The sequence below is a fragment of the Emydura macquarii genome, unplaced genomic scaffold, assembly GCF_026122565.2.
Source record: "Emydura macquarii macquarii isolate MOO-44397 ecotype Brisbane River unplaced genomic scaffold, CSIRO-AGI_Emac_v2 contig_2422, whole genome shotgun sequence".
In the NCBI taxonomy this organism is placed as follows: Eukaryota; Metazoa; Chordata; order Testudines; family Chelidae; genus Emydura; species Emydura macquarii.
In genome coordinates, this window is record NW_027132559.1 from 35,930,558 (window position 1) to 35,955,734 (window position 25,177).

The 25,177-nt window shown below is 39.0% G+C and overlaps 1 protein-coding gene across 3 annotated transcripts in view; it reads left to right on the forward strand.

Annotated features, from left to right (window-relative positions):
* LOC137162440 (phosphatidylcholine translocator ABCB4-like) overlaps window positions 1-25,177 on the forward strand; it is a 115,203-nt gene that overhangs the window by 35,109 nt on the left and 54,917 nt on the right. For all 3 annotated transcript variants that reach the window (XM_067562263.1, XM_067562265.1, XM_067562264.1), the window contains exons 5-10: window positions 4,029-4,077; window positions 9,938-10,129; window positions 11,101-11,272; window positions 12,415-12,539; window positions 14,990-15,161; window positions 22,383-22,496. In XM_067562263.1, the coding sequence (XP_067418364.1) occupies window positions 4,029-4,077; window positions 9,938-10,129; window positions 11,101-11,272; window positions 12,415-12,539; window positions 14,990-15,161; window positions 22,383-22,496 (824 nt within the window). The remainder of the gene's footprint in view (window positions 1-4,028; window positions 4,078-9,937; window positions 10,130-11,100; window positions 11,273-12,414; window positions 12,540-14,989; window positions 15,162-22,382; window positions 22,497-25,177) is intronic.

Below are 25,177 nucleotides of genomic sequence, written 5' to 3' on the forward strand. Positions count from 1 at the left end.
GTGAACTCCTGCCATCTTATTTTCAGGGACAAAGAAAATCTGAATCCCTAACACATGCCTAATAACTTTGTTAGAAAAAGAAGTTCTCTGGTTTAACTATATAGGTATTTTTCCCTGGAATAAAATAAACTGATTACAGGGACCACACCTAAATATGAAATATGAAGTACTGAGCCTAAAGTCCATTCATATTCATATAATGAGAGATTTTCAGGAGATAAAGGAGGGGGATCCTTCTCTCCAGTAATGATTGTACTTCTTATAAGAACAGAAAAATGCCTTTTATACTGGTCTAAGGGAGAGAAATTGACAGATGCTTGGTTTTTTCCCCATCTATTTCTTCTATGTATCCTTTCTTGTCCCTCTGACCAGAGTCCTTTAGAAGAGAGGTACACGTTCCCCCAGGAGGCATGCAGAGGTCTTCCAGGGGGTACATCAGTTCATCTAAATATTTGTCTAGTTTTACAATAGGCTAAATAAAAAGCACTAGTGAAATCAGTACAAATGAAAATTTCATACAGAAAATGACTTGTTCATACTGCTCTACATACTATATACTTACCTGTAAATACAATATTTATACTCTTTTATTGATTTATTTTGTAATTATATGGTAAAAATGAGAATTAAGCAATTTTTCAGTAATAGTGTGCTGTGACAGTTTTGTATTATGTCTGATTTCATGAACAAGTAGATTTTAAATGAGGTGAAACTTGGGGGTCCTCAAGACCAATCACTCCTGAAAGAGAGGTACAGTGGTCTGGAATGGTTGAGAGTCACTGGTTTAGAAGATTCAGCTAAAAACATATAATCTCCTCCTGCTAGCCCCAGTTAGACCTTATCAATTTTTTTTATTGAGAGAGATGTACTAAGAATCCCTTCCAGTCTTTCTGAAAATTTTCAGTTATTTCACCAAGGCTTCACTTCTTTCCAGTTTGGTAGCTAGACTACTGACTTTACCAGCACTTAGAATTTCCTGAACTTCTCCAAAAACCTATGTTCTCTTTTCCATGATTTTGTTCAAAACCATTCTTCTTCCTTTACAGACAGATAGCTAAGGCACAGAGGGCTGAATGTTCTTATTTCTACTTTCTGTGTTGCAATTTCAACCAAAAGCTCACAGCTCACGAAAGTGTAAGAGGTGGCTTGTAAGATCTGTGGGACTAGAACCGGGGATAGCTGACACCCCACATTTGTGCTGAGAGAGCATACAAAGCCACATCCAGGGAACAATGTGGAGATTAGGCACTGCAGGAAGTACTGAACAAAGGATCCACAATGACAGTACCCTGCAGCCCTCTGATTGGCCAAGCACACTATTTACCCCTGGAGGGTGACCCAAGAAGTTGTTTGGGCAATCACAGACTTCTAGTCTGCTGTGACTCCTGACCACACCTTGCTTTCTACCCTCTAGTATCTGTAGCCCAGTCTGACTCTGACTCTTGTCTCCTGATTCTAGCCTGGTACTATTTCTGGTCTCCAACCCCAGTCTGACTTTGGCTTATTGAGCTTGGCTCTGGTGATTCTTGAATCCCCACTCACTGTCTACTGTCTTGTGGCCATCTTTGACATATGGAAACCAACCAGCTGTCACTGCTAGGCCTCACTATTTATGCCCCAGACCCTTACATGTTTCGCTATTGCTGGGGCAGAGAGATGTAAAATTATGCATCCCTGCACTAGCTTCATCCTACGGGATATTAATATTGAGCTGTTGCTATTTCTGCCTTCTATTTAGAAGGGTGTAAACTGGGGCTGTCGAACAATTTAAGAAAATTAATAGTGATCAATCGCAGGTTTAAATACACTGTTAAACAATAATAGAATACCATTTTAAATATTTTTGGATGTTTTCTACATTTTCAAATATATTGATTTCAATTACAATACAGAATGCAAAGTGTATAGTGCTCACTTTTATATTTTTATTACAAATATTTGCACTGTAAAAAAGGTAAAAGAAACCTTATTTTTCAGTTCACCTCATACAAGTACTGTAGTGCAATCTCTTTTTATCATGAAAGTGCAACTTACAAATGTAGAATATTTTTTGTTGCATAACTGCACTCAAAAACAAATCAGTGTAAAACTTTAGAGCCTACAAGTCCACTCAGTCCTACTTCTTGTTCAGCCAGGCACTAAGACAAACTAAGACAAGCAAGATATTTATGTGCTAGATATACTAAACCTTCGTATGCCCCTTCATGCTTCAACCACCATTCTAAAGGACGTGTTTCCATGCTGATGACAGGTTTTGCTTGATAACTAATAAAAATAATATAAAATGAGCACTGGACACTTTGTATTCTGCATTGTTATTGAAATCAATATATTTTAAAATGTAGAAAAACATCCAACAATATTTATAATACATTTAAATTAGTATTCTGTTGTTGTTTAACGATGTGATTAAAACTGCAATTAATTGTGATTAATTTTTTAAATCGTGTTAATTTGTTTTGAGTTAATCGCTTGAGTTAACCATGATTGACAGCCCTAATGTAAACATTAGTTTATAACCCATCAGCAGAGGATGCTGAGGGAATGTACTGAATCAGTTTGCTCTCTGGCAGACCTGGTATTGCTTCTTTCCTGAGCCAGTACCACTTTTTTTTTTAAAACCTGTGCTGGCCTCCTAGAGTTTCCTTGGTACAACAGTGACAATAGTCACTTTGCACCACTGCAACTTCATTTCCTGATAGGCTTTCTACTGCTAAGGCCCTACAGTTTAAAAATAACATAAGGCACTGTCTGAAGGAGACATATCTGCTCATTAACTTTGTTCCTTTCCTCTTCTAGAATCTTGTCTTAAAGTTATGCAGTAGCAAACACACCCATGTAAAAGCCTATATTACACTTTGTATTCTTGTGTACCTAGTGAGTGTGCATTCATTGTTGATCATTTTCCAAAATATTCTCCTTTGCTTTCCTCACCAGCATCATGATCTACCCAGAATGAAAAGAAATTCTTCAAATTACAGGGGAAAAGATTTATATTTACTGGTCTGTGTCAGAGCTTCAAACCATTATATCTTTCTCAGTAGATGCTTTCAACCTTTTAACTAATTATTGTTGAAAACAAATCTTGTAACAGTCTTTATTTGGGATCTTATGTCATAAACTACTTACACACAATTCATTATCTTTAAGATATACATTTAACAAAATAAGCACATTGGCAATGCTTATTTAATAATTATAATAAAGGCTGCAATAAAACTAATTTCAGTCATAATTGTAATAGTGCGATGAAAAGAAAATATCAATCCAAGCATCTCAAAGTGCTTTACAAATGTTAATTAATAAAGGCTTAAACAACACTCTCAAGGATAGATGTTGCATATTGGAAATGGGAAAAGTGAGGCAAAGTTAAACAAACAATGTTAAACAAAGGTCACCAAACAAGTCACATGGTGAAGCCAAGAGAATGGTTCAGATCACTTGCTTCCCAGAAACATGCATTAGCAACGACATGGATTTCTCATCCTTAATTAACGATAGTTAGTTGAATAAAAACTTAGTCATCTAACAAATCAGAGAATAGCTCTAACTGCCATTACTATGCTCTCATATATGCTGACAGGTCTACACTCAAATCTAATGGCAACATAGGGACCTACATTTGTAAAGTGATTTAAGGTACTTCTGGATAAAAGGAGCTACATAAATACAATGTATTAATAATACTCCTAAAGTAAGTGTACATTCCACACTGAATGTTATAGGCAAAATTCTGATCTCAGTTAGACTTGTGTAATTCTAGAATAAGTGACAGCAAAATTTAGCTTTATATTGTAATTGCCACTATTGCACTATAAATGCAAGCCTGCACTTTTGGCCTTAAAACCTAATCTTGCAATTTGTTGTACACCTTCAAGTCCCCTTGAAGTCAATGGGAGCCTAGGGTACTTTGTACATCTCAGGATTTGCTCAGCACCTTTGAAAGATTAGGTGTTTATACAGCAAAGTTATTAAAAATGTGCTTTTGTATATGTATTTAACAACAATTTCTTATGTTTTTCTTTAAGGGAACATTTCTTTAAATCCTTTTGGGAACCTGGAGGAACAAATGACCAGGTAATTAGGAATTGTTAATTATCTTCAGCGTTGCCTTTCTTTTATGTGGTGGTCGAGTCTCTAGTCAACTAGTCTTTCCCTAAAGGTAATTTTATGTTTAAACCTAAGAAACAAACAATTAGCTGATGAATTAAATATATGTCAGTTAAAGTGCTATATACAACTAGTGGGTCACACACTTTGTTGCTTGTGCTGGCTAAGTGCATTGGGCGGGCACACCCAGAGCTCCTTGCATTCCTCCATTCCTGCCCCTTCACCACACCCTCTCATCCCCTTATACTTTAGGGACTCCCTGCAAGTCGCCCATCCCCTTCCTTATACCAGGAGGCTCTCTCTGCTCCCCATTCCCTCTCCCCCATTCTTATTCTCCTTCTTTCTCCTTTCTCTCCTCTTTTCTTTCTCTTTCAGGGTGTCAATATTTTAAAACTTTATTGGGAGGATTAGCAGAGCTAAAATGAGAACTATTATCAACTGGAATATGTTAAAGGCTTCCATCCACTTGTTCTTTGATCTAGTTACTCTATAGACGATGAGAGAGAGAGCTGAAGTTGCTATCTCTGCTAACCAGATGCAAAGGGCTCTGTGCACCCCCTGATCCTTCACTGCCTATCCAGTTTCTCCCTCCTGGCTTTCTGATTTTCATCAGAAGCGATAGGATTCTGTCCATTGACACCTAGAAAATTCCATGTTTGCAACTGATCGGATGCATCATTCAAAAGTTAATTGTGTTATATCCAAACATCTTAGCAGAGAAATGCTTTCTAATGGAATGTAAAGCTTCACAAGCTCTGATGATTAAGCAGCAGCTTTCAAATCATTCTTCGTCTTCTGGTGTAAAAAAATTAAAATAATGGTACATAAGAGATCCTACTAACGGGATGAAGACAGTGGATTTTGACCTCCATGATTGTTCCTTCTTATTTTCACTTATTTATGTTCATAATAAGGTGACAGAACTCTTCTTTTTCCCAGGCCCTTTTTGCATGTGATAGACTCCTACATAAAACTGCTGACTCTTTGTAGCAAATGTAGCTTGTTAACTGCAGGCTACTAGGGAGGTAGGACAGAGGAGTTACTGGAGGGAAACACTAGGGGCAGTCAGAGACGAAATTTAAGCATATGTGTTTGAATTATCAACAATGCTGAATTCCAGAAAGGGATAGAGTTTGGATGTTAAATCAAGGTCAGAATGCTCTGCTGAGGATGTTGTGGCCCATTCCAATGCCATTGTGCCAGTGAAAGAAATATTTTATATATACTTTCTGTTTTATAAACTCACCTAAAATGCTAATTGAAAATCGAGATAAGATGAGGCCTGTCAAATGATTCTGCAAGCGTGTTCCAGACATGCTAGGGGATTGCAAAGATAATGTCAATGCTAGAAGTATTTAAGATAGTCAAGACTGCCAAGTAGAAAACTTCTTTTCAGGTAATAAATAGCATCCATAATGTGGAAGGTTTATATACAATATCTAATTTAGGGATTTATAGAGTACTAATCACTTTAGTACCTAGATACTTATTGCTACAGTAGGGAGCTAGTTTACCAGTAGAAGGGATTCCCTGAAACTATTATTTCTTACAGTAGTAACAGCGACTAAGTGCTAATTCTCATGAAGGAACCCAAAAAATGTTCTCAATAGTTAATCGTATTTCTCTTTGTTTCTTTAAAACCAGTGAGGGTCCTGATCCAAAGCCCATTGAAGTCAATGGAAAGACACCCACTGACTTCAGTGAAGTCTGGGTCAAGGTCTAACAAAGAAATACAATCTATCACTGTAGCTCAGAGAACCAGAGCATGTAGGTCAGGGCCAGCCATAGTTCTAAAAGTTCTCTGGGCAAGTGATCTTTTTCCCCCATTCTTTTACTCCAAAAAAATTATAAACCAAAAGATCCACCAATGCAATTTTTGTAATTATAATAAATCACATCCTGGGAGCTACTCCTGAAATATACCCTGGATAAGCACAGATAAGTAAACAGAAAAATTTTGCTGAATTTAAAGTTCTGCTTGGTGGTGCTTTTATTTCATTTCCATTTTGTTGGTTAACAACAAATATTACATGCATAGAAGAACTTCCATATATGAGAGCCTGAAAAGGCTGGGACTATTTACTTGAAAGAGGAAATGATTAAGCATAGACATGATACAGATATACAAAATAATTAATGGTATAGAGAAGGTAAATTAGGAACTCCTATTTACCCTTTCTTATAATACAAGAACAAGGGAACATCCAATGAAATTAAAAGGCCCCAAATTTAAAACTGATAAAAGGAAATACTTTTTTATTTGATGCCAGTTGGAAATCATTACCAAAAGATATCATTGGGGCCAAGATCTTAGGATTCAGCAAAAGACTAGATGTTTGCATGGGTACTGAGAATATCCACCTTTACAGATCAGATAGGTAAAACTAAAATAGGGATTGAAAATCCTATGCTTTAGGGCATAAGGAAACTACTAAATAACAAGTGATAGGATTAAATTACCCTGTGCACATACATGGAGAAGGGACTATGTTAACTTGAAATTGTTTGATATGAGATGTTTTTATAGGATAAATGTTCAGTAAAATTGAATGATGCAGTATCTTGTGGGCTGAAGACCAAAATGAACATATGCCACTGGGTGCACAGAGATGCAGAATCTCTGGAATTCCTAGATGGAAGCTCAACCCAGACTGCTCGTTTGGAATTTTGGGAGGCTGAATTTGAAGGGTTGTACATTGGGTCCTGAGGAAAGAGGGAGCAGGATCACAGAGGGAGTCAGGGAGCTAGACTGTGATCAGGAAGGGAAGCACTGTCGGGCTGTTATAAGATGAGGCTGTTTAATCTGATTAAATAAAAGTTTAGTGCTTTTAAAATCCAGAAGTTGGAGGGTTTTGAAGAGCTATGGAAAGTCCTCTAAATAGTTAAGAAAAACAGCCAGGATTGTCCAATATTTATAGGCAAATGTCCTGAGCAGAAAATTAGAGTGGTAAAAGGGCTATAGTAGCGACTCAGACACCAGTGCTGTGAACAAGGTGTGTATCCAGGAAGGGGCAGGTCATGACAATTTACAATTCAGATAGGATAAAAATAAAGTAAGGATTGAATTTCCTATACTTCAGGATTCATATAGGAAGTCGTATAGGAATCCTATACTTCATAAGAAAACCACTAAATAATGGATGGTAAGATTATATTTCCCTATGCACAGGTCATTCCATAATTATCCATTATAAGGTTCTTGAACCTTATTGCGATCAGCAATAGGATGTGGAAATAGATGGACCACTGGTTTGAGTCAGTATAGCAATTCCTATGTTTCTATGTTCTTTTATTCCTTCTCTTTCCATCCATCTCTCATTTTCTTTTCTTTCTCCTCCCCCTACTCTTTGCAGGTTCTCCTTCTCTTTTTCCCTTTCCAATTTCCTCTTCTCCTTGTCTTTCTCTTTCAAAAACCACAGCTTCTTTTTTCTCCCTCCTTTACAGGTGCAACCCTTATCCCAGGGACCTGAAGATTGTGGCCCTACCTACTTTAGAATACATTTCTCAACAGAACAGGACTCACATATGTGCATACCTGAAAGGAAGGGGTTTTATACTGAATAACTGGCATGTCTAGGCTTGCCCCTGAAAGCAATTTATCATCAGAGATTATGATGTTAAATTCTAATTCCTGTTATACATTAAAAATAATTCACAAGTACAGGAATTAACAAAAAAATTACATGGATGAATTTAGGAACTGGGTTCTAAAAATGCACACTGATTATGTTTCTTACTCAAATAATAGTTATATCTAAAATTCAGCAATTATTCAGAACATTTGTTGTTGAATAGTTAATTCTCACAGTGCAGTGTATAATAAACTTTCACCAATGATTTTACAAAAACAAACTTGATCAATAAGGAATTTCATACATAATTGAATTTATTTGATTATGGTTTGTCATAAAACAAATCCTGTAATACTTGCTGTTGAATTTTAAAGCAGAACTCCAGTTTTCCCCAAATTTACAGATTCTTTATAGAGAGACAAGGTGGGAGAGGTAATATCTTTTATTGGACCAACTTCTGTTGGTGAGAGCAATAAACTTTTCAGATTACAGAACTTTTCTTCGGTTCTTAATATTCTGGGACCAACCATGCTACAACACTCCATACAGATTCTTTGTAGATATTTTACAGTGTTTAAGGTCAACATTTAGCTAATAACTCAGCTTTAAGTTAGTCATTAACCTATTTTTACATTTCTGTTTAGATATGATTAAGTTTATAAATTATGAAATCTCAAAGTAAACTGAGTTGTGTCATGTGACAATGGGGAAAAAAATCAGTCGCTTTCTTCTAAGGTGGGACAAAGGACTTTATTAGAATATGGAAAACAGATTTACCACTAAAGCTAGTCTCTCTTTCTGTATGTCTCTGCAGAGCTTCTGTTTACAGTTTTCCCAAGCCCTCTCCTGTTTGTCTTCTAATTCCAGCTACAGTTTTAAAGCAACAATGCACACAATTTAAATATCTATAGGTGGGGGAGGATCCAAATGGCGCTTTATCTTTATTTTATAATTATTCATCTTTACGTAAATTTAATGGTCTGGAAATGAAACTTGGCATGTGCATCATGCAAAGAAAGTTGAGGTAATTTCCTATTGTGTTAAGGCTATGGCCCATGGCATAATATTGAATAAAATTAAAAGTAAAATACATGTTATGAATATAAATATGAGCCAGAGGAATTTGCTGAACTTTAAATTATCATCATAAAATGGAATTCCACATAAGGAATTTATTGGCATCTACAATAGAACCTCAGAAAATAAACACCAGAGTTATGAACTGACCAGTCAACCACAAACCTCATTTGGAATTGGAAGTACGCAATCAGGCAGCACAGCAGCAGAGACCCCAAAAAAAGCAAATACTGTACAGCACAGTAGAGTACTGTGTTAAACCTGAACTACTAAAAAAATAAAGGGAAAGGTTTTTTTAAACGATTTGACAAGGGAAGGAAACTGTTTCTGTGCTTGTTTCACTTAAATAAAGATGGTTAAAAGCAGCATTTTTGTTCTACATAGTAAGGTTTCAAAGCTGTATAAAGTGAATGTTCAGTTATAACTTTTGAAAGAACAGCCATAACGTTTTGTTCAGAGTTACGAACCTTTCAGAGTTACAAACAACTTCCATTCTGAGGTGTTCGTAATGCTGCGGTTCAACTATACTTTATAATAATATAAAAAGTTTATATTATGATTTTTTTTTTTTTTTTTTTGGTCCTGTTTGTGTGGAGCACCATTTTGATTTAACTGAATTAGTTCTAGAGAGGAGATTTCTTTTTTCCAGGAATATACACTCATTTTAACATTAAATTATTTCTAAGTCCTCTCACTGAAGAGTAAATGAAATATTGTATAACTAGTAAAGGATGATGGCAGTCAAACATTAAATATAATTTCAGTTATGTTATCCTTGCTGCTTAATTAGATTTAGAATCAGATTTTCAAATTCCACCCCTAACCTTTCTTCATTATTAGCAGTATTTCCACAGTAAAGTGTACTCTAGGTTTTCTACCATAAGCCAGTGGTCTCTGAGATATCCGTTCTTAGCTGAAAACCTGTACTTTTTTATCTAACTTGTGGAGGGTACACATTTAAGTGGACAGTTATGAAATCTGAAATATGGTTCTAAAAGGACCTACTGAAAAATATTCCCAACACTGAAGAGAGAATAAATGTAGATGGTGTCCAAAAACATTCCATATTAGTTTAATTGTGTATATAAAGTATTGAAGTTAAAATCTGTGCCTAAAGGATTTGTTTGGGGTGAAAAAGAATCCAATTTAAAGGATCTCTGCAATTTTGTTCCTTTCAGATATGCATACACTTATTCTGGAATAGGAGCTGGTGTTCTCTTTGCAGCCTACATGCAAGTTGCATTTTGGACACTGGCAGCTGGCCGGCAAATTAAGAAAATCAGACAACAATTTTTTCATTCAATAATTCGACAGGAGATTGGGTGGTTTGATGTGAATGATGTTGGAGAACTCAACACTCGACTTATAGAGTAAGTATATTTTTAAATATCAGTTGTGATATTCCATTCATAACAGTATTTCTTTATTTTATTAAACATATCTGTGAGCTATGATAAAATGTCTTCAAAAACCTTATACAAAAATCTAGCGAATTTACTGTCTACCTGGTGAAATGTGCCACCAAGCAAGCCCTGGAGACTGGATTCTTTCTGTTTACCACAGAACAGGGAAGTCACAGCATCATCACACTGCTAGGGTAACTAAATCCTATCCTGAGGTATCATCACCAAGGAGGAAAAATATAGTTCAGTTTCCATGCACATTGAGGGCTTGAGTTAACAAGATGCTGAGTGATTCAGGCAAAGTGTCAGGCAACCTCACCTCCCAGTCACTTTCCTCTTGCCACATGAAAGGCACTGCCCTGTCTTTCCTGGGACCCACCAGAGAGCTTTCAAATGAATCCAGTATATGCATGTAGGAAATTATAAGGAGTGGATAGGTTGGGTCCAGCATGGGCAGAGTCTAGGGATGACCCTTAGCCGTGTCGGAGGTCATTTGAAAAAGGTTACATTACATTTTCCATAGGGAATGTCCAGTTTTCCAAAGTTGCATTATATTTTCTCCTGGGGAGAGATGTCTTAGAGGCAGCTGTTGACAAAGATTGGAAAGAGGAATTTAGAGACCCTACAGCCAGTGTGAGCCTCCACACAGTTGTCCATGTGCCTCAAGTGAATCCTCAAGACTTGCATGTAAAGTTCCAGAAAATCTCTCTGAGCCTACAGGATTTTCTTCCCTGGCCTCCTTCCATGTGTGTTACCATTGCATGAAATATTGTTGACCTACATTAGGTGTGGATACAAGTGTGTTCTATCTGAGTTAAGCTGCAGCTTAGAGCTTTTAGCAAATGTGACAGAATTGACAACTTGTACTGCATCAATAGAAAAGCTTTTTGTGTTTTCCATACTTTCCTCAACTGTTTGATTGTAATTTTGTTTTTTAGTGATGTCTCCAAAATTAATGACGGAATTGGTGACAAAATTGGAATGCTTTTTCAGGCAGTAGCTACATTTCTCACAGGATTTATAGTTGGTTTCACAAAAGGATGGAAATTAACCCTTGTAATACTGGCAGTCAGTCCTGTCCTGGGACTCTCAGCTGCTCTCTGGGCAAAGGTGGGTGAAAACTGTGAATTTTCACTGAGATGTAAAACTACACTGAAGTGCCCTGTTTCAAATGAGTGAGCCCGCTTAATTTCCTCACTAAGAGTCATAGTATATTTAATACCTTAAGGAAGTTAAAAGAGCAGAGCTTTAGGCTTGGCTACACACACAAGTTGTACCACTTTACCTATACTGGTATAGTTAAAGTGATACAACACCCCTAGTGTGGACACAATTTTACTGATGTATAGATGCTTATATTGGTATAGCTTATTCCCGTATGGGAAAGGGAAGAAGCCATACCACTATAAGATACCTTTATAACCATATAACTGTGTCCAAAGTAGAGGCTGTACCAGTATAACTATATTGGTAAAAACTCACACACCTGACAGAAATGTTTATACTGATACAAAAACTTTTAGACCAAACCTTAGTCTCAAAAATAGATTCTCTTTCCAGAATTGGTATTGCTTTTTGCTGGGATTTTCAAAGGAGCCCATGGGAGTTAGGTCCCTAACTGCTATTGAATTTCAATGGTAGTTGAGTACCTTGATCCCTTTGGCTCTTTTGAAAATCCCAATCTTTGGATACATATGGAAAGTAAAATGATCAAAGTATAGGTAGGGTTCTGCTTTGGCTTTCCCTGTCACCTAGCGAGTGTGTGGGGAGCATAGGATCACAGAAATGTAAGACTGGAAGGGACCTTGATAGGTCATCTAGTCCAGTCCAGCTGTTCCGAGCTGGTATATAGCCCCTTATGGACTGTAGCCAATTGGCATAAATATCTGGGATCAGAGTGGTGAAGATATGCCCTGGGAATCAGGGAGCCATAACCAGTTCACGAACAGTCACAAACACATACACCTCTGCACTGAGTGAAAGCCCACCATAGCAGAAAATCTAGGTCTCAGTTTTTGATAGAGCTAACACTAAAATTTAATTTTTATATAACTGATGTATTCTTAATTTCTTATATTGAGTAGTCTGGCCTATTCTATGGTACTTAAACAAAAGTCTTCTTTTCTGGTAAATGGGATTATAATCCATTTTTTGAAATGAGGAAAATATGCTGAAAAGGTATAAATAACATGATCAAACTCATTCCATTTTTCTTTGAACAATAGGGTTAAAATATTTTGTCTTTTGTACAGATACTGTCTGCATTCACTGACAAAGAACTAACTGCATATGCAAAAGCAGGAGCTGTTGCAGAGGAAGTTCTGGCAGCAATTCGAACTGTGATAGCTTTTGGAGGACAGAAAAAAGAAATCAAAAGGTCAGAAAAATGTTTCCTTTCATCAGCTAATTTTAAAACTCTCACTTTGTATGTTTTGAATTTTTCTTGTATCTTTACTGCTGAAAGTCTGTCTAAACTGGGGTGCTAACAAAACTGGTTCCTTGATGGAATTGATCTTCAAATAAAGGTAGAGATCTGTTGTTCTTAAGTGCATTTGGGAGTAATTAAGCCAGGAAGTTGTCTAATAAGGATGTTCTCTTTTATAGGTTTTATTTTAAGGTAAATAATGATTACTTATTTTTCCAGAGCCTCACAAAACAGAGACATGGTCCCTACCCCAAAGATTGTACAATCTAATTTCAATATCACACAAAATGTGAGAATCATAAACAGAAAAAAAGGGGAACGGGGAAAGAAAAGACAAGGGTAACACTAAGATCATGTGGTTACTCAATAAGCCATCGTATGTACACATCTTGATGGTTCCATTAATTTAGGTTTATTTATTTTAATTGTATTATGGAACAGCATTCATGCCATTTGTCCTGGCCTTTTATCTAAAGATGACCATTATAGACAAAAAATCTGGCCATCCAGCTCATCTCAGTAGCTTCCTTGGGATCATATACTACTGCACATAACTGTAGTATGTGAGCGCACCTCATCAGTGCTCTTCTCTTACTCATCCACAGAGTATCTTCTTCCAGCCTCTGCTGCTGTCTGCCCTGGAGCAAGTCACTTAATTTGCTTGTACCTCAGTTCCATTTGTCATAGGGTGACTGGTCCCTTTAAAGCGCAATAGGGCCAGACCTCCTTTCCCCCCAATGCCATAATTAATTTGCTGCTTCTGAGCCTGAGGGGACAGGACTAAGGTGGTCAAGTGATAGCTTAATGGACACCTGGGCCTCATAAAAGGGCTGAGAGAGATCAGTCTGGGGTGTGGAACTATAGGCAGGCAGAAAGGGAAGGAAAGGGAGGAAACTGAGCCCAGGAAGGGGCTAAGAACGGTACTCCATGGAAAACCATCCTAGGGGCAAAGTGATCTGTACTGGAATAGGGGAAAAGACTCTCAGGTAGCCCTGAAAGTGACTGAAAAAGTTCTCAGAGGGCAGGCTGAAGAGAAGTCCCTGGAGAGTAGAAGAACCTCTTTGTTTGTTGGGACTCTTCAGTTGGACTTTTGTTACCCTGGAAAGGGTTATGTTTGTTTGTAGGGTGGCCAGAGGTCCAAAGCACATCTCCAGCAATGACCTATATGTGGAAAGCTGAAGAGAAAGCTGCCACCTTACGGAAGGCAACTGAGGCAGGGAGCACCAGCAGCAGCATTCTCAGCCAGCAGAGGCTGCTGCATAGCAACCACACCCCCTTACACTCTATGTAATATCCTACAGGGGTGTTGTGATTGTACATTTTTAATGTGTGTGAGATGTCCAGGTATTTTGGTGACAAAACCATATAAGCATGTAGACAGATTTTTTAAAATTATGAGTCAGCTCTGAAAAATGGTGCCACCTACATTTAGGGCTCTGAATCTCTTGGCCTCCTGTCAGGCCTGTAGTTACACAAGTTACACAATAAATTTGTGGAAGATTGTGGGGAGACAAAAGGGCAAATGCATGGGTGGGTGCTGGGAGCTCCTTTGCTGGACTATTTCTATTTCATGCTTTTAGCATGTGATTTAAAGCCATTTCAAATGAAAAATATGATGAATAAATTACTATGTAATTTTTTTAAAATAGCCTGGCAGTTTATTATGAGACAATTGTTTTTCCAGTCTGTAATATTTCCAGTCTGTATTAGGAATTACAGTACCTATCTTTCACGGGCAAGATGAATGCAAGCTCTTGAAGGTTTCCCACTCTCTTCCCACTTATTTGGGACCTTGGGGATATCTATGTACACATAAGGATTCCGTCCAACCATCAGATTTATCTCAGTTTCTAATAGGGAATAGCACTGCTAACTCTGAATATGTCTTTTTGTCTCAACACTGCATAGTGTGCCAGCATAGTGTGTCTGTTTAAGAGACAATTTATTATTTTTTCTTTTTTAATCTAGGAAAGAAGGGCTGGCTTTCAGGAAACTAGATACAGTTTAGCTAAGGTAGAAAGAAGAGACTAGTGTATCTGAATAAAGGTATAAACTCTTATCATATAGTGAAATTAATGGATGTCCATTCTCTCTAGCCTATCCTATTTTTTTTCTTACAATTGGCTGCTGTTAGTAAGCCAGTCCAGCCAAGAACGCAGGAATGGTCATTAAATTAACTAACAGAAAAATATTGTGTAAGGAATACTAACAAACCTGTTCCAGTAAGGGTAGTTAGCTTTTAGTTCACTCATCAATGTTCTTGTAATGTATTTTTTGATATATCTGATTATTTGTTTATTAAAATATTGCACGCACCTTAAAAATTATTGATAGGTGTAGTGAAAAAAAGAAATGTAATATGCTATTTTTTTTTAATTCCCAACATGTGATTTTTCTTGCAGATATCACAAAAATTTAGAAGATGCCAAAAACATTGGAATCAAGAAGGCTATCACAGCCAACATTTCTATGGGTATTGCTTTCTTACTGATATATGCATCATATGCATTGGCATTCTGGTATGGAGCCACTTTGGTACTATCTGATGATTATACTGTTGGAAAAGTCCTCACGGTGAGTGTACCTAACTAGATGAACAATTTTAATTTAAAAAAAAACAAACAAACATGTTGTGAACTCGTTTGAGTTTAAACAGAATGGGTGAGAGTCTGCACTCAGTAACACCCCCCCCCCCCCACTTCAACTCTATTGACGTCAATGAGGTTAACTAGGCTGTACATCGACACTGAATTTGGTCTGTTGAATCTCATTTTTCATTCATGCTAAGTAAAACAAAATGTAATTATCAAACTACCACTTTGGGGACGTTGGATGTCTCATAGGATTGATAACAACATAATAATCCTTTCACCTGTAAATCACTAATTTTAATTCAGACCAGGTCAGTAATGAATGATCAAAAATTGTTGTTTCCAGTTACTGGAGTCAGAGGCCCATGCTACATGACAGTGGTATAACCTTTCGTAACCTCCACCTATGTCATGTGAGTAGAGCCAGGAAATGAGGACCAGTTTCTTACTAGCACTCCTGTGTGTCACAACTTTATTATAGCCAATATACGTCAGGTCAGTTCCTAATGGACAAATGTTCACATCATTAAAATCATCATCCTAGTTGGCATTTAACTTGTAACCTTGCTGGAGGTTGGAATCGAGGGGCTAAGAATTTAATGAATATGGAGACTGAACTATCATCTCACTTTGAGGTAATCCCTCCAGGATGGGATTCAGGCCTGGATTAAAGAATTTTGGAGCCGTGTCCACTATGGAAATTGGGCTCCCCCCTCCCTTCTATGAACCAGACAGCAAAGCATCCCTGTCTCATACACACCCCACTGCACACAGACTCCTGAATGTCCCTACCATCCCACATATCCCCCAACAACCCTTCACAAGCCCCCACTTAGCCTGATAATCACCAGGCACATCCCAGCAGCCCTGACATACCTCCTGCTCACTACCGCCCCCAACTCCTCACTACCACTGGCCACAGCTCCCAACATCTCCCTTTCATCCCAGCATGACAGCTCCCAACACCACTGGCCCCCAACTCCTCACCCCACAACCCTTCAGCCTCCAACACTCCTCACTCACTCCATAGCTCACCAACAACTCACACTCAGGCCTCATTCATCACCCCCAGGACTTTCCTGGTTGTTCATCAGCCCCACCCCCAGCTCATTTAGGGTCCAGCTCCACTTGCTCGTCTCACCTGCCCTGCAGTCACACAGCCGTGCATGGCTTAGGTTTGGCATTGGCTCCCCCCAGTCATGATGGAGGATGTCTGGGCCAAACTTGGGTGAATAGTAGTATGATTTGGTTCATGGAATGGCAGGGCCGCTCACAGTGGTGGTTTTTTATGTTTTTTTTTTTTTTTCCCCTAGTGGTTGGGATTTCCATAAAATGAGGGTTCTGTGCAAGTGCACTGAGTATACATTGGTTAATCCAGGTCTGGTGGGGTTGACACAAAGTGGTGGGGCAGCATGAGGAAAAATTCAATCTCCTGTTATCAGAATAAACAGAGGGTGATGGCATGTTTCACAATCCAATTCTAAATCTCATGGGAATTCAGTTCATCAGATAAAAAATATTCAATAATTCCCCATCCTTCTCCTTCCTAACATGAGATTACCACTCCAGGTCTACATGCTGTTTCCACACTAATCCAGGTTCTAAATCAAGCCATAGCAAATAAGTATCAGGCTGGGAGATCTTGCACATCATCCACTGCTCTCACTTGCACAGACAAGCATCCATACCATGAAAGGGTATGCATTCATGGACTAGGTGCATGGAAGATTTTAGTTTCTATTTTCTATCCGCTTTCCAAATTCTGGGGCAGGATTTCTTCACATAGTGCAGAGAGAAAATTCTTTTCTCTTTTTGACTTGGTAAGAGGTAAATAGCTTAATTTATTAATTTTTCTCATATTTTTTTCTTCTTTGTGCTTGGATTTTTTGTCTTCAATCATAATATGAGTGAGTGAGGGTGGGGGTGCTTGTGATTTGTTTAGAAAATAGAGATCATCAAGCCTAGGGTAGAAGAATATCTTCAAGTTGTGTCCCTATGTGTGCAACATTTTGGCATGCGCCTCTTCCACCTTTGATTGGAGATTTTTGGTAGCAATGCCCATTCAGCCCACACATATGCCCTACATGTCCTCCTGGCCTCAAGTGGGGATATATAGGGCTGCATGGGTGAACTGCCCACAGTTTCTTCTCAACGGTCTTTGGCCTGAGCTATAGCATCAAGCATGTCCACTTTACCGTATTTCTTAGATAGTAGTTAATTAACTCTGTATAGTTAGTTTGGTGTTGTTTTCCCCCTTTGTTTGTGTTTTCCTCTTTTCAGGGGTTAATTTTGTACTCTTATTTCTCAGGTATGCTGGGATCCCCAGGCTTTAAATGTTCTTCTTACTAGGAATGCTTCCTAGTTAGCATTGGACTCTGTCTTAAGTGCTTGGGGTAAGACTGTTGCTACCCCATTGACCACCAGGTCCTGGTCACTGAAAGCTAGAGATAAGACAACCACTATCCCGTCCTTCTTGAGGTCACAGAAAACTTCAGGGGATGAGAGGTCTATGTCTGTACCTGCCATATCATAGCCTTGCGTTTCAAGTTGACAAATACCATTAAGAGGAGATCTCTCTAAAGCGGTCTCAGTCAGCAGAGACCCCAGGAGGAATGTTACTGAGGCTCCAAGTGCATCTGGTAACATGAAGGTATCTAAGTCTTCTAAAAGCCGTGCCTCTTCCAGAAAGGACCTGATATTGAAAACCTCCTCTGCTACACTAGTCACAGCGATGTTAGCAAACATTTTATGACAGAGATCAGTATCATCTGGCTGCTCAGTTCCCTCAGTATCTACTTCACCACCCTGACTGCTCCATCTGAGTCTAAGCTTGCACAGGCTCACCTTACAGCACACACTAGCCAGGTACCCACCTCAGTACCAGTTTCGACCTCCATTGTTCCTCTGGTACCACAGGACTGGCAACTCTCCTGTTTACTCAATGGGATATTCTTTTTCTCTGCATGTGGAGAGAAGGGAAGAGAGGCGACCTTGACCTCCAACTACCTGGGGTGACCAACAATGGCTACCTCCACCTCAGTGGTCTTATTGTGATCTTTGGACTCTATACCATCAACAATTTCTGAGGGCCTTGCTTTCCTCCCTCAGGGACCGTAGACATTCTCATTCTCCCATACCTTCACTCCCTCCTTACCAGCCAGAAATAATAGAGGACACCTTTTGAAGAATAAGAGGCAAGACTTGATAAGGAGGTAACACCTCAGATAAATATTTCCTTGTCATCACTGGATGAGGCTGAAATGCCTCCACTATCTTCTATGACCGATGATTTCAGGCAATTCCAGCAGTTGATGAGGCGGATCATGCATGCACTTCAGATTTCTCTTGAGCAAGGCCAGGACTCCCACCATAAACTCCTGGACATTTTACAGACCTCAGCTTTAATGTATGGCACTCTCAATTAACAAGGCTCTTTTAGTTCTGGCCAGGACCATCTGGCAAACTCCTGTTACAGCACTCCTGACTTGCAAGTATATCAACAAGAAATATTATGTCCCAGCCAAGGATTTGGAATTTTTATTTTCACATCTGTCACCGAATTTCTTGATTGTAGATGCAGTTAATAAACATGGAAAGCAGCATAATACAAAGGCTACTCCATATAGCAAAGACCAGAAGTGCCCTGATATTCTCAGTTGAAAAGTTATTCCTGAGCCCTCAGACTTCAGCATGGAATTGTTTTCCAGCTGTTGGGCCATATGGCAGTGTGCATCTTCATGATCCAGCATACACAGCCTCAACAAACAGAGTTCTATTCTCCACCAGGTTCTGGACTCACTCAACTAATGAAAGAACCTCTACAAAGTCTATATGGGAGTCCTCTTCTTTTAAGTTCCTCTGACTTCAGATGCATCCCTCTTGTGATGGGGAGTGCATCTGGGACCACATCCAATCCATGGCAAATGGTCTCCCCAATAAAGTCTTCTGGATATATTGTGGAGTTAGCAGCAATCAGAAAAGCTTGTTCCCATTTCCTTCCTCTCATTAGTGCCAAATCTGTTAAGATTATGACAATGTAGCCTGCATGTTTCCATGAGTCATCAGGGAGGCACATGCGCCCCGTCTCTGCTGAGACAATGAAGCTCTGGAATTGGTGCATAGCCAACCATATAGCCATTTCAAACTTTTCTCTCCCGGGCATACAGAACACCACAGCTTAACCACCTGAGCAGACACTTTTCTGAGAGTTACAACTCAGAGTTGGATTCATGAGTCCTGCAAAGCATATTTCTAACCTGGGGTTTCCAGATGTGGATTTTTTTTTGTCACTGCTGCCCACACAAAGTACAAGAAGTTTTGTTCGAGGGGTGAACTCAATCTTCAGTGACTGGGGGATGCCTTCCTTATTTCATGGATGAGGGTCTTCTTTATGCTTACTGACTGTTGCCACTGTTCTTCAAAGTTCAATAAGATCAAACAGAACAAGATCATTTTGACTTCATTGACTTGGCTAAGACAAGTTTGGTATCCTTACCTGATTCGGTTCACTTCTTGTCTGCCATTGAAACTTCCAATCGGTCACCACATGTTGTTTCAAGATGCCAGTTGGACACTTCACCCCAATGTGGAATTCTGCAACTTCAAGCATGGTTCCTATGTGGTTCTCAAGGTTAGAGACTTCCTGTTCAACAGAAATACAACAGGTCTGGTTAAACATCAGAAAGATATTTACTAGAAATACTTACCTTCAGAAATGAAAAAGATTTCACCTATGCATCCACTGGCAAGTCTCAACTGTTCAATCTTCTCTTTTCACTATCCTGGACTTCCTGTTAGAATTAAAAAGATCAGGTCTCACTCTGAGTTCTATCAAGGTTCACATGACAGCTATAACAGCCTTTCACTCATCTGTGGAAGGTTTTGGTTTTTGGTTTGTTTTTTGCCTGCTCCACAAACTTAAGACTTTTTTTAAAGGTCTGATGAATCTTTATCCACAGGTTAGATAACCTACCTCAGTATGGGACTTGAACTTTGTCTTTAATGACCTTAGGATACACCCTTTTGAATCATTAGCTACATATTTACTATTCCACCTCTCCATAAAAACAATTTTCTTGATGGTCATCACTTCTGCCAAAGGGTCAGAGAATTGGAGCTTTAATGGCAGATTTTCTCACTCCCTCTTCACAGTATTCTTCAAGGAAAAGGTTTCATTACGGCCACATCCTAAATTTCTACCCAAAGTGTCCTCTGAGTTTCATCTTACCCAAACCATCCATTTACTGTTTTTTCCCTCCAAAATCACATCACTCCAGGCAGGAAGCTGCCTCCCATGTTTTGGATGTCAGAAGGATGTTAGCCTTCTATCTAAACAGAATCAAACCCTTTTGAAAGTCTCCCAGTCTGTTTTGTTTGTGGACAGATAGATCTAAAGGTTCCATAGTCTCCATCCAAAGATTCTCAAGGTGAATCTCTAAATGTGTTATCTCATGTTATGACTCTATCAATATTCAATCCTCTTCTAGAGTGTTAGTTCATTCTATAAGGTCATAGTCAACATCTGTGGCATTCCTCAAGAGCTGCAACCTGGACTTCAGTACATACTTTTTCCAAGCACCGTGCTTTGGTTTGTGCCTCTAGATCAGATGTGGTAGTTGACAAAGCAGTTATTTCTTCAGTGCTGGATTCTTTTCTGAAGCAACCTCCTCCATGTGGGGATATTGCTCGGGAGTCACCTGAAGTCCTGCAGAGGAAACTCTGAAGCAGAAAGGAAAGCGGGTAGGTAGTGGCGCACCCATAGGGGGACACATCTTGAAGAACTCTAGTTACTGCACCAGGTTAAGTAACCTCTCGTTCTTCAAGTAGTTTCCCTATGGGTGTGCCACTACCAACCATTTTCCCCCTCTGCTTCAGAATTTCCTCTGCAGGACTTGACAGTAGAGAAGGAACTGACTAGGGCGGTTCACCAGCACAGCTCTATATTTCCTCACTATGGGGCACAAGCTGAATAGGCACTGCTACCACAAAGCAAGCAATTGAGGCTGGTAACTACACTTCATCTTTTATAGTGTGTGTGTGTGTGTGTGTGTGTGTGTGTGTGTGTGTGTGTGTGTGTGTGTGTGTGTGTGTGTGTGTGTGTGTGTGTGTGTGTGTGTGTGTGTGTGTGTGTGTGTGTGTGTGTGTGTGGGCAATTGCTTTTTAAATATCTTTGTATTCACAATAAACATGGCATATTGCCTTGTCCCCCTGAATAAAATCCTGCTGTTTATTTTATAAGCATAACACGTACACACAAAAATGGTATGTGATATTTGAAGTAACTCAACCAATTACTACCCTTGCCCTACAGCTAATTTGCATTCAACAATTTTATTGGTTGTAATGAGTTGTAAGAAGAAGACTGCACAGATGGTGGAACCAGTGTTCTTCAGGGGTTGATGTGTCACTTGTGCAACAAAATACAAACTCCCCAGGCTCAGCTCTCTCACCAATCAACACAACTCTCCCAGCACAACCCCTGCACTCACTCAAGTCATCAGTTTACTGTTTCTTAGTGCTATGTGCCTGGAGATAGATCTGCCCAACATAACACAACCAGCACATACAATAACTCCAGACACACACACACACACACACACACAGCCCACATGTTACTCAATCTCTTACTATAAAACAATAAACTTGAGTGGCAAAGGGTTGATTTTTTTCTATTTCTGAAAAGCATTTTTGAAAGTTTCAGTTTCTATTCTTTTCAAAAAATGGAAAATTTTTGACAAATGAAAATTTTCCATGAAAATTTTTGTTTTGGTCAAAAAGGCAATGAACATCAAAAATCTTTTTTACTGCTAAATATTTTAGTCCCTAAAGGTAGGTTGTTCCATTTGTTATGTATAGACTTGTTTGCTTATGTCTATACGGGGTTTAACCCAACCCCTGAAACCATCACTAATTTGTTCCAACCATCAGCACCTGAGTCTAAGCAATATCCATCTTGGGGTCATCTCATGAAGGAATGTGATTCCCAAATGACTCTTACAGTCCCTTTTCTTCCTCTAAACCTTTAACTTTTGCCTTAGTAGCTGCTCTTCCTTTCTTTCCTTTTTTGAATCTAGACATGATGAACTTGTATAACAAACATGAAAACTTTTGGAGCATTATTAGCAGATATTCATGAATAAATGTAGTTATCACATTAGAGTTCTGACTGGATAACCTGGTAGTTCTTGTAATTTTTTCCCTTCAGGTCTTTTTTGCTATATTAATTGGAGCTTTTAGTGTTGGACAGACTGCACCAAGTATGGAGGCGTTCGCTAATGCAAGGGGAGCTGCCTATGCAATCTTTAATATCATAGACAATGTAAGTATCTTTGCTATTACTATCATTTGAAAACATAGACAGTCAGATTTTTAAAGCCAGGGCTCCCTTTCTGGCCCTGTGATTAGCAGGAACAAACAATTGTGAGTGCATTTTGATGTAATTTAAATTTGATTTCATGGTATGGCGATAATATATTTAGATATTAAATGGCATTCATGTGTGCCCATGAATAATTGTGAGTGCAGACTTGTACCTGCAATTATTTCTACTCTCTACATTGCAGGGTCAAAAAGGAGGCCAGATTAAAGCTAAATTGAAAATCAAACCCAAAAAGTGCTTGTGCATAATCTTGCATAATCAAATACTTTCAGTAAAAAAAGTCTAAACAAAAAAGAGGGATAAAAATGATAATGGATCTCATGAGTCTAAGCTTAGTTTTTTGTGTGATTATATATTTTTAGGTATTCATAATTTAAAGGTCTGAATTAGGGCTTTCAAATGATTAAAAATATTAATCATGATTAATTATGAGATTTAAAAATATAGTCTTGATTAATTGCAGTTTAAATTGCACTGGTAAACAATAATAGAATACCATTTATTTAAATATTTTTGAATGTTTTCTACATTTTCAAATATATTGATTTCAATTACAACACAGAATACAAAGTGTACAGTGCTCACTTTATATTATTTCTGATAACAAATGTTTGCACTGTAAAAAAGATAAACAAAAGAAATAGTATTTTTCAGTTCACCTCATACAAGTGCCGTAATGCAATCGATCTATCATGGAAGTGCAACTTACAAATGTAGAAATTTTCTTTGTTACATAACTAGGCCCACCAACAGCAATTCCGGGCCCCAGGGCAGACCAATCAATGCTTCCCCTGCCCCTCCATGAAAGGGATTGCTGAGATTTACAACAATGGGTGGTGGGTGAAGCTTCCCCTCAGAGATGCTAGCTCTCCATTCCGTTTCTTCCACCCACAGCCCCAGCCATCTCTCACTCCACCTCAGGCCCTGCCTGCCACCTCCTCTGCCCCACTCGGCCCACTTGCTGCCACGTCCCTCCCTTCCCCCTACCCCCGCTTGGCCCTGTTGCTTGCTGTTTGCCACATCGCTCCTTCTCCCACCCGTTCAGCCCCCTTCCTCTCTTCCATACCCCTCTTTCCCCACTCTGCCTCCCCGCCACCTCTCCCTCCTCCCTCCCCAGCAGGAGGGCTGAGCGGGGAGGAGGGACATGGTGGGGAGGCAGTCAGGGGAGGGACACACGATGAGCAATGGCAGAGAGGAGGGACCCAGTGGCAAGGAGGTCGAAGGGGGAGGTGGGAAAGGAGAGACATGGCGAGCAGCGCACAGTGACGCTGAGCACTGGGGGGAGGAACACAGGTGAGCAAGGGAAGGGGTGGAACATGGGGAGGAGCGGGGGCAGGGCCCCCACATGTGGGGGGAAAGGGTACACTTTACTGGGGCCTGGAGGCGCTGGGGGGCCCAGCCCAGGCTGCAACCCCCATTACCATGAGGAAAAAATTGAGGCTAAATTGTAGATCATGCCTGAGGATATTTATAGAAACTTATTTCCCTGTATCTATTGTCCAGATCTTGTGAGCTTTGCTGGAGCCAATCAGAAGCAGTGTTAGAGCAGTCTGAAGCAACGTTCTGAACAGTGAGTTGCTGGGCCTACTGGCCCAGCCCAGGCCCTTCTCTAGGAGAGAGTGTGTGCTTGTCCAGTTAAGCTGGCACTTGTAGTTTGAGACTGAGAGATTTGTGCTTCTCTCTGTGGCATGGTCTATCATATCAAGATCAAGAACTACCGGTCCCAGAGTTCCTTGTGCATAGGGGAGCATTTTTCAGAAATGTAGAATATGTAACAGTAATTTCAGAATTCAAACTTTTTTCATGGATCATGAGATTGTATGTATGGGATGAGGATTGTGGTTGGTATGTGGGAGGGGGCCCATGTTATAATTTTATACTGGGCCTGAAAAAATTATGCTTGGGCCCTGAGCGGGGGTGGAGTGTGCGCAGGACTGCATCCACCCAGGCCTTGTCTTACTTTCAGATGGCACTGTAAATAAGAAGTGGTCAGCATTATCTCCCATAAATGTAAACTATTTCTCTTAGCAGTTGGCTGAACAAGAAGTAGGACTGAGTGGATTTGTAGGTTCTAAAGTTTTACTTTGGTTTGGGGTTTTATTTGAGTGCAGTTATGTAACAAAAAAATTCTACATTTGTAAATTGCACTTTCATAATAAAGAGATTGCACTACAGTACTTGTATGAGGTGAATTGAAAAATACTATTTTTTTTTCTTTTTTACAGTGCAAATATTTGTTATAAAAAATATAAAGTGAGCACTGTACAGTTTGTATTCTGTGTTGTAATTGAAATCAATATATTTGAAAATGTAGAAAAACATCCAAAATATTTATAATACATTTAAATTGATATTCTATTATTGTTTAACAGTGCAATTAAAACTGATTAATTGTGATTAATTTTTTTTTATTAAGCTAATTTGTTTTGAGTTAATTGCTTGAGTTAACTGCGATTAATTGACAGCCCTAGAATTTATCCCTGGTTTATTTCCAGTGATTTGCCAGTTTAACATCTGCCTTTATGTCCAAAATGTGAAACGGTTTATGTGTTTTCTTATAAACAGGTAGGGATATGTAAGCAATGACATTATGGGTGGTGTATTTATCAATCAGTTGCTGT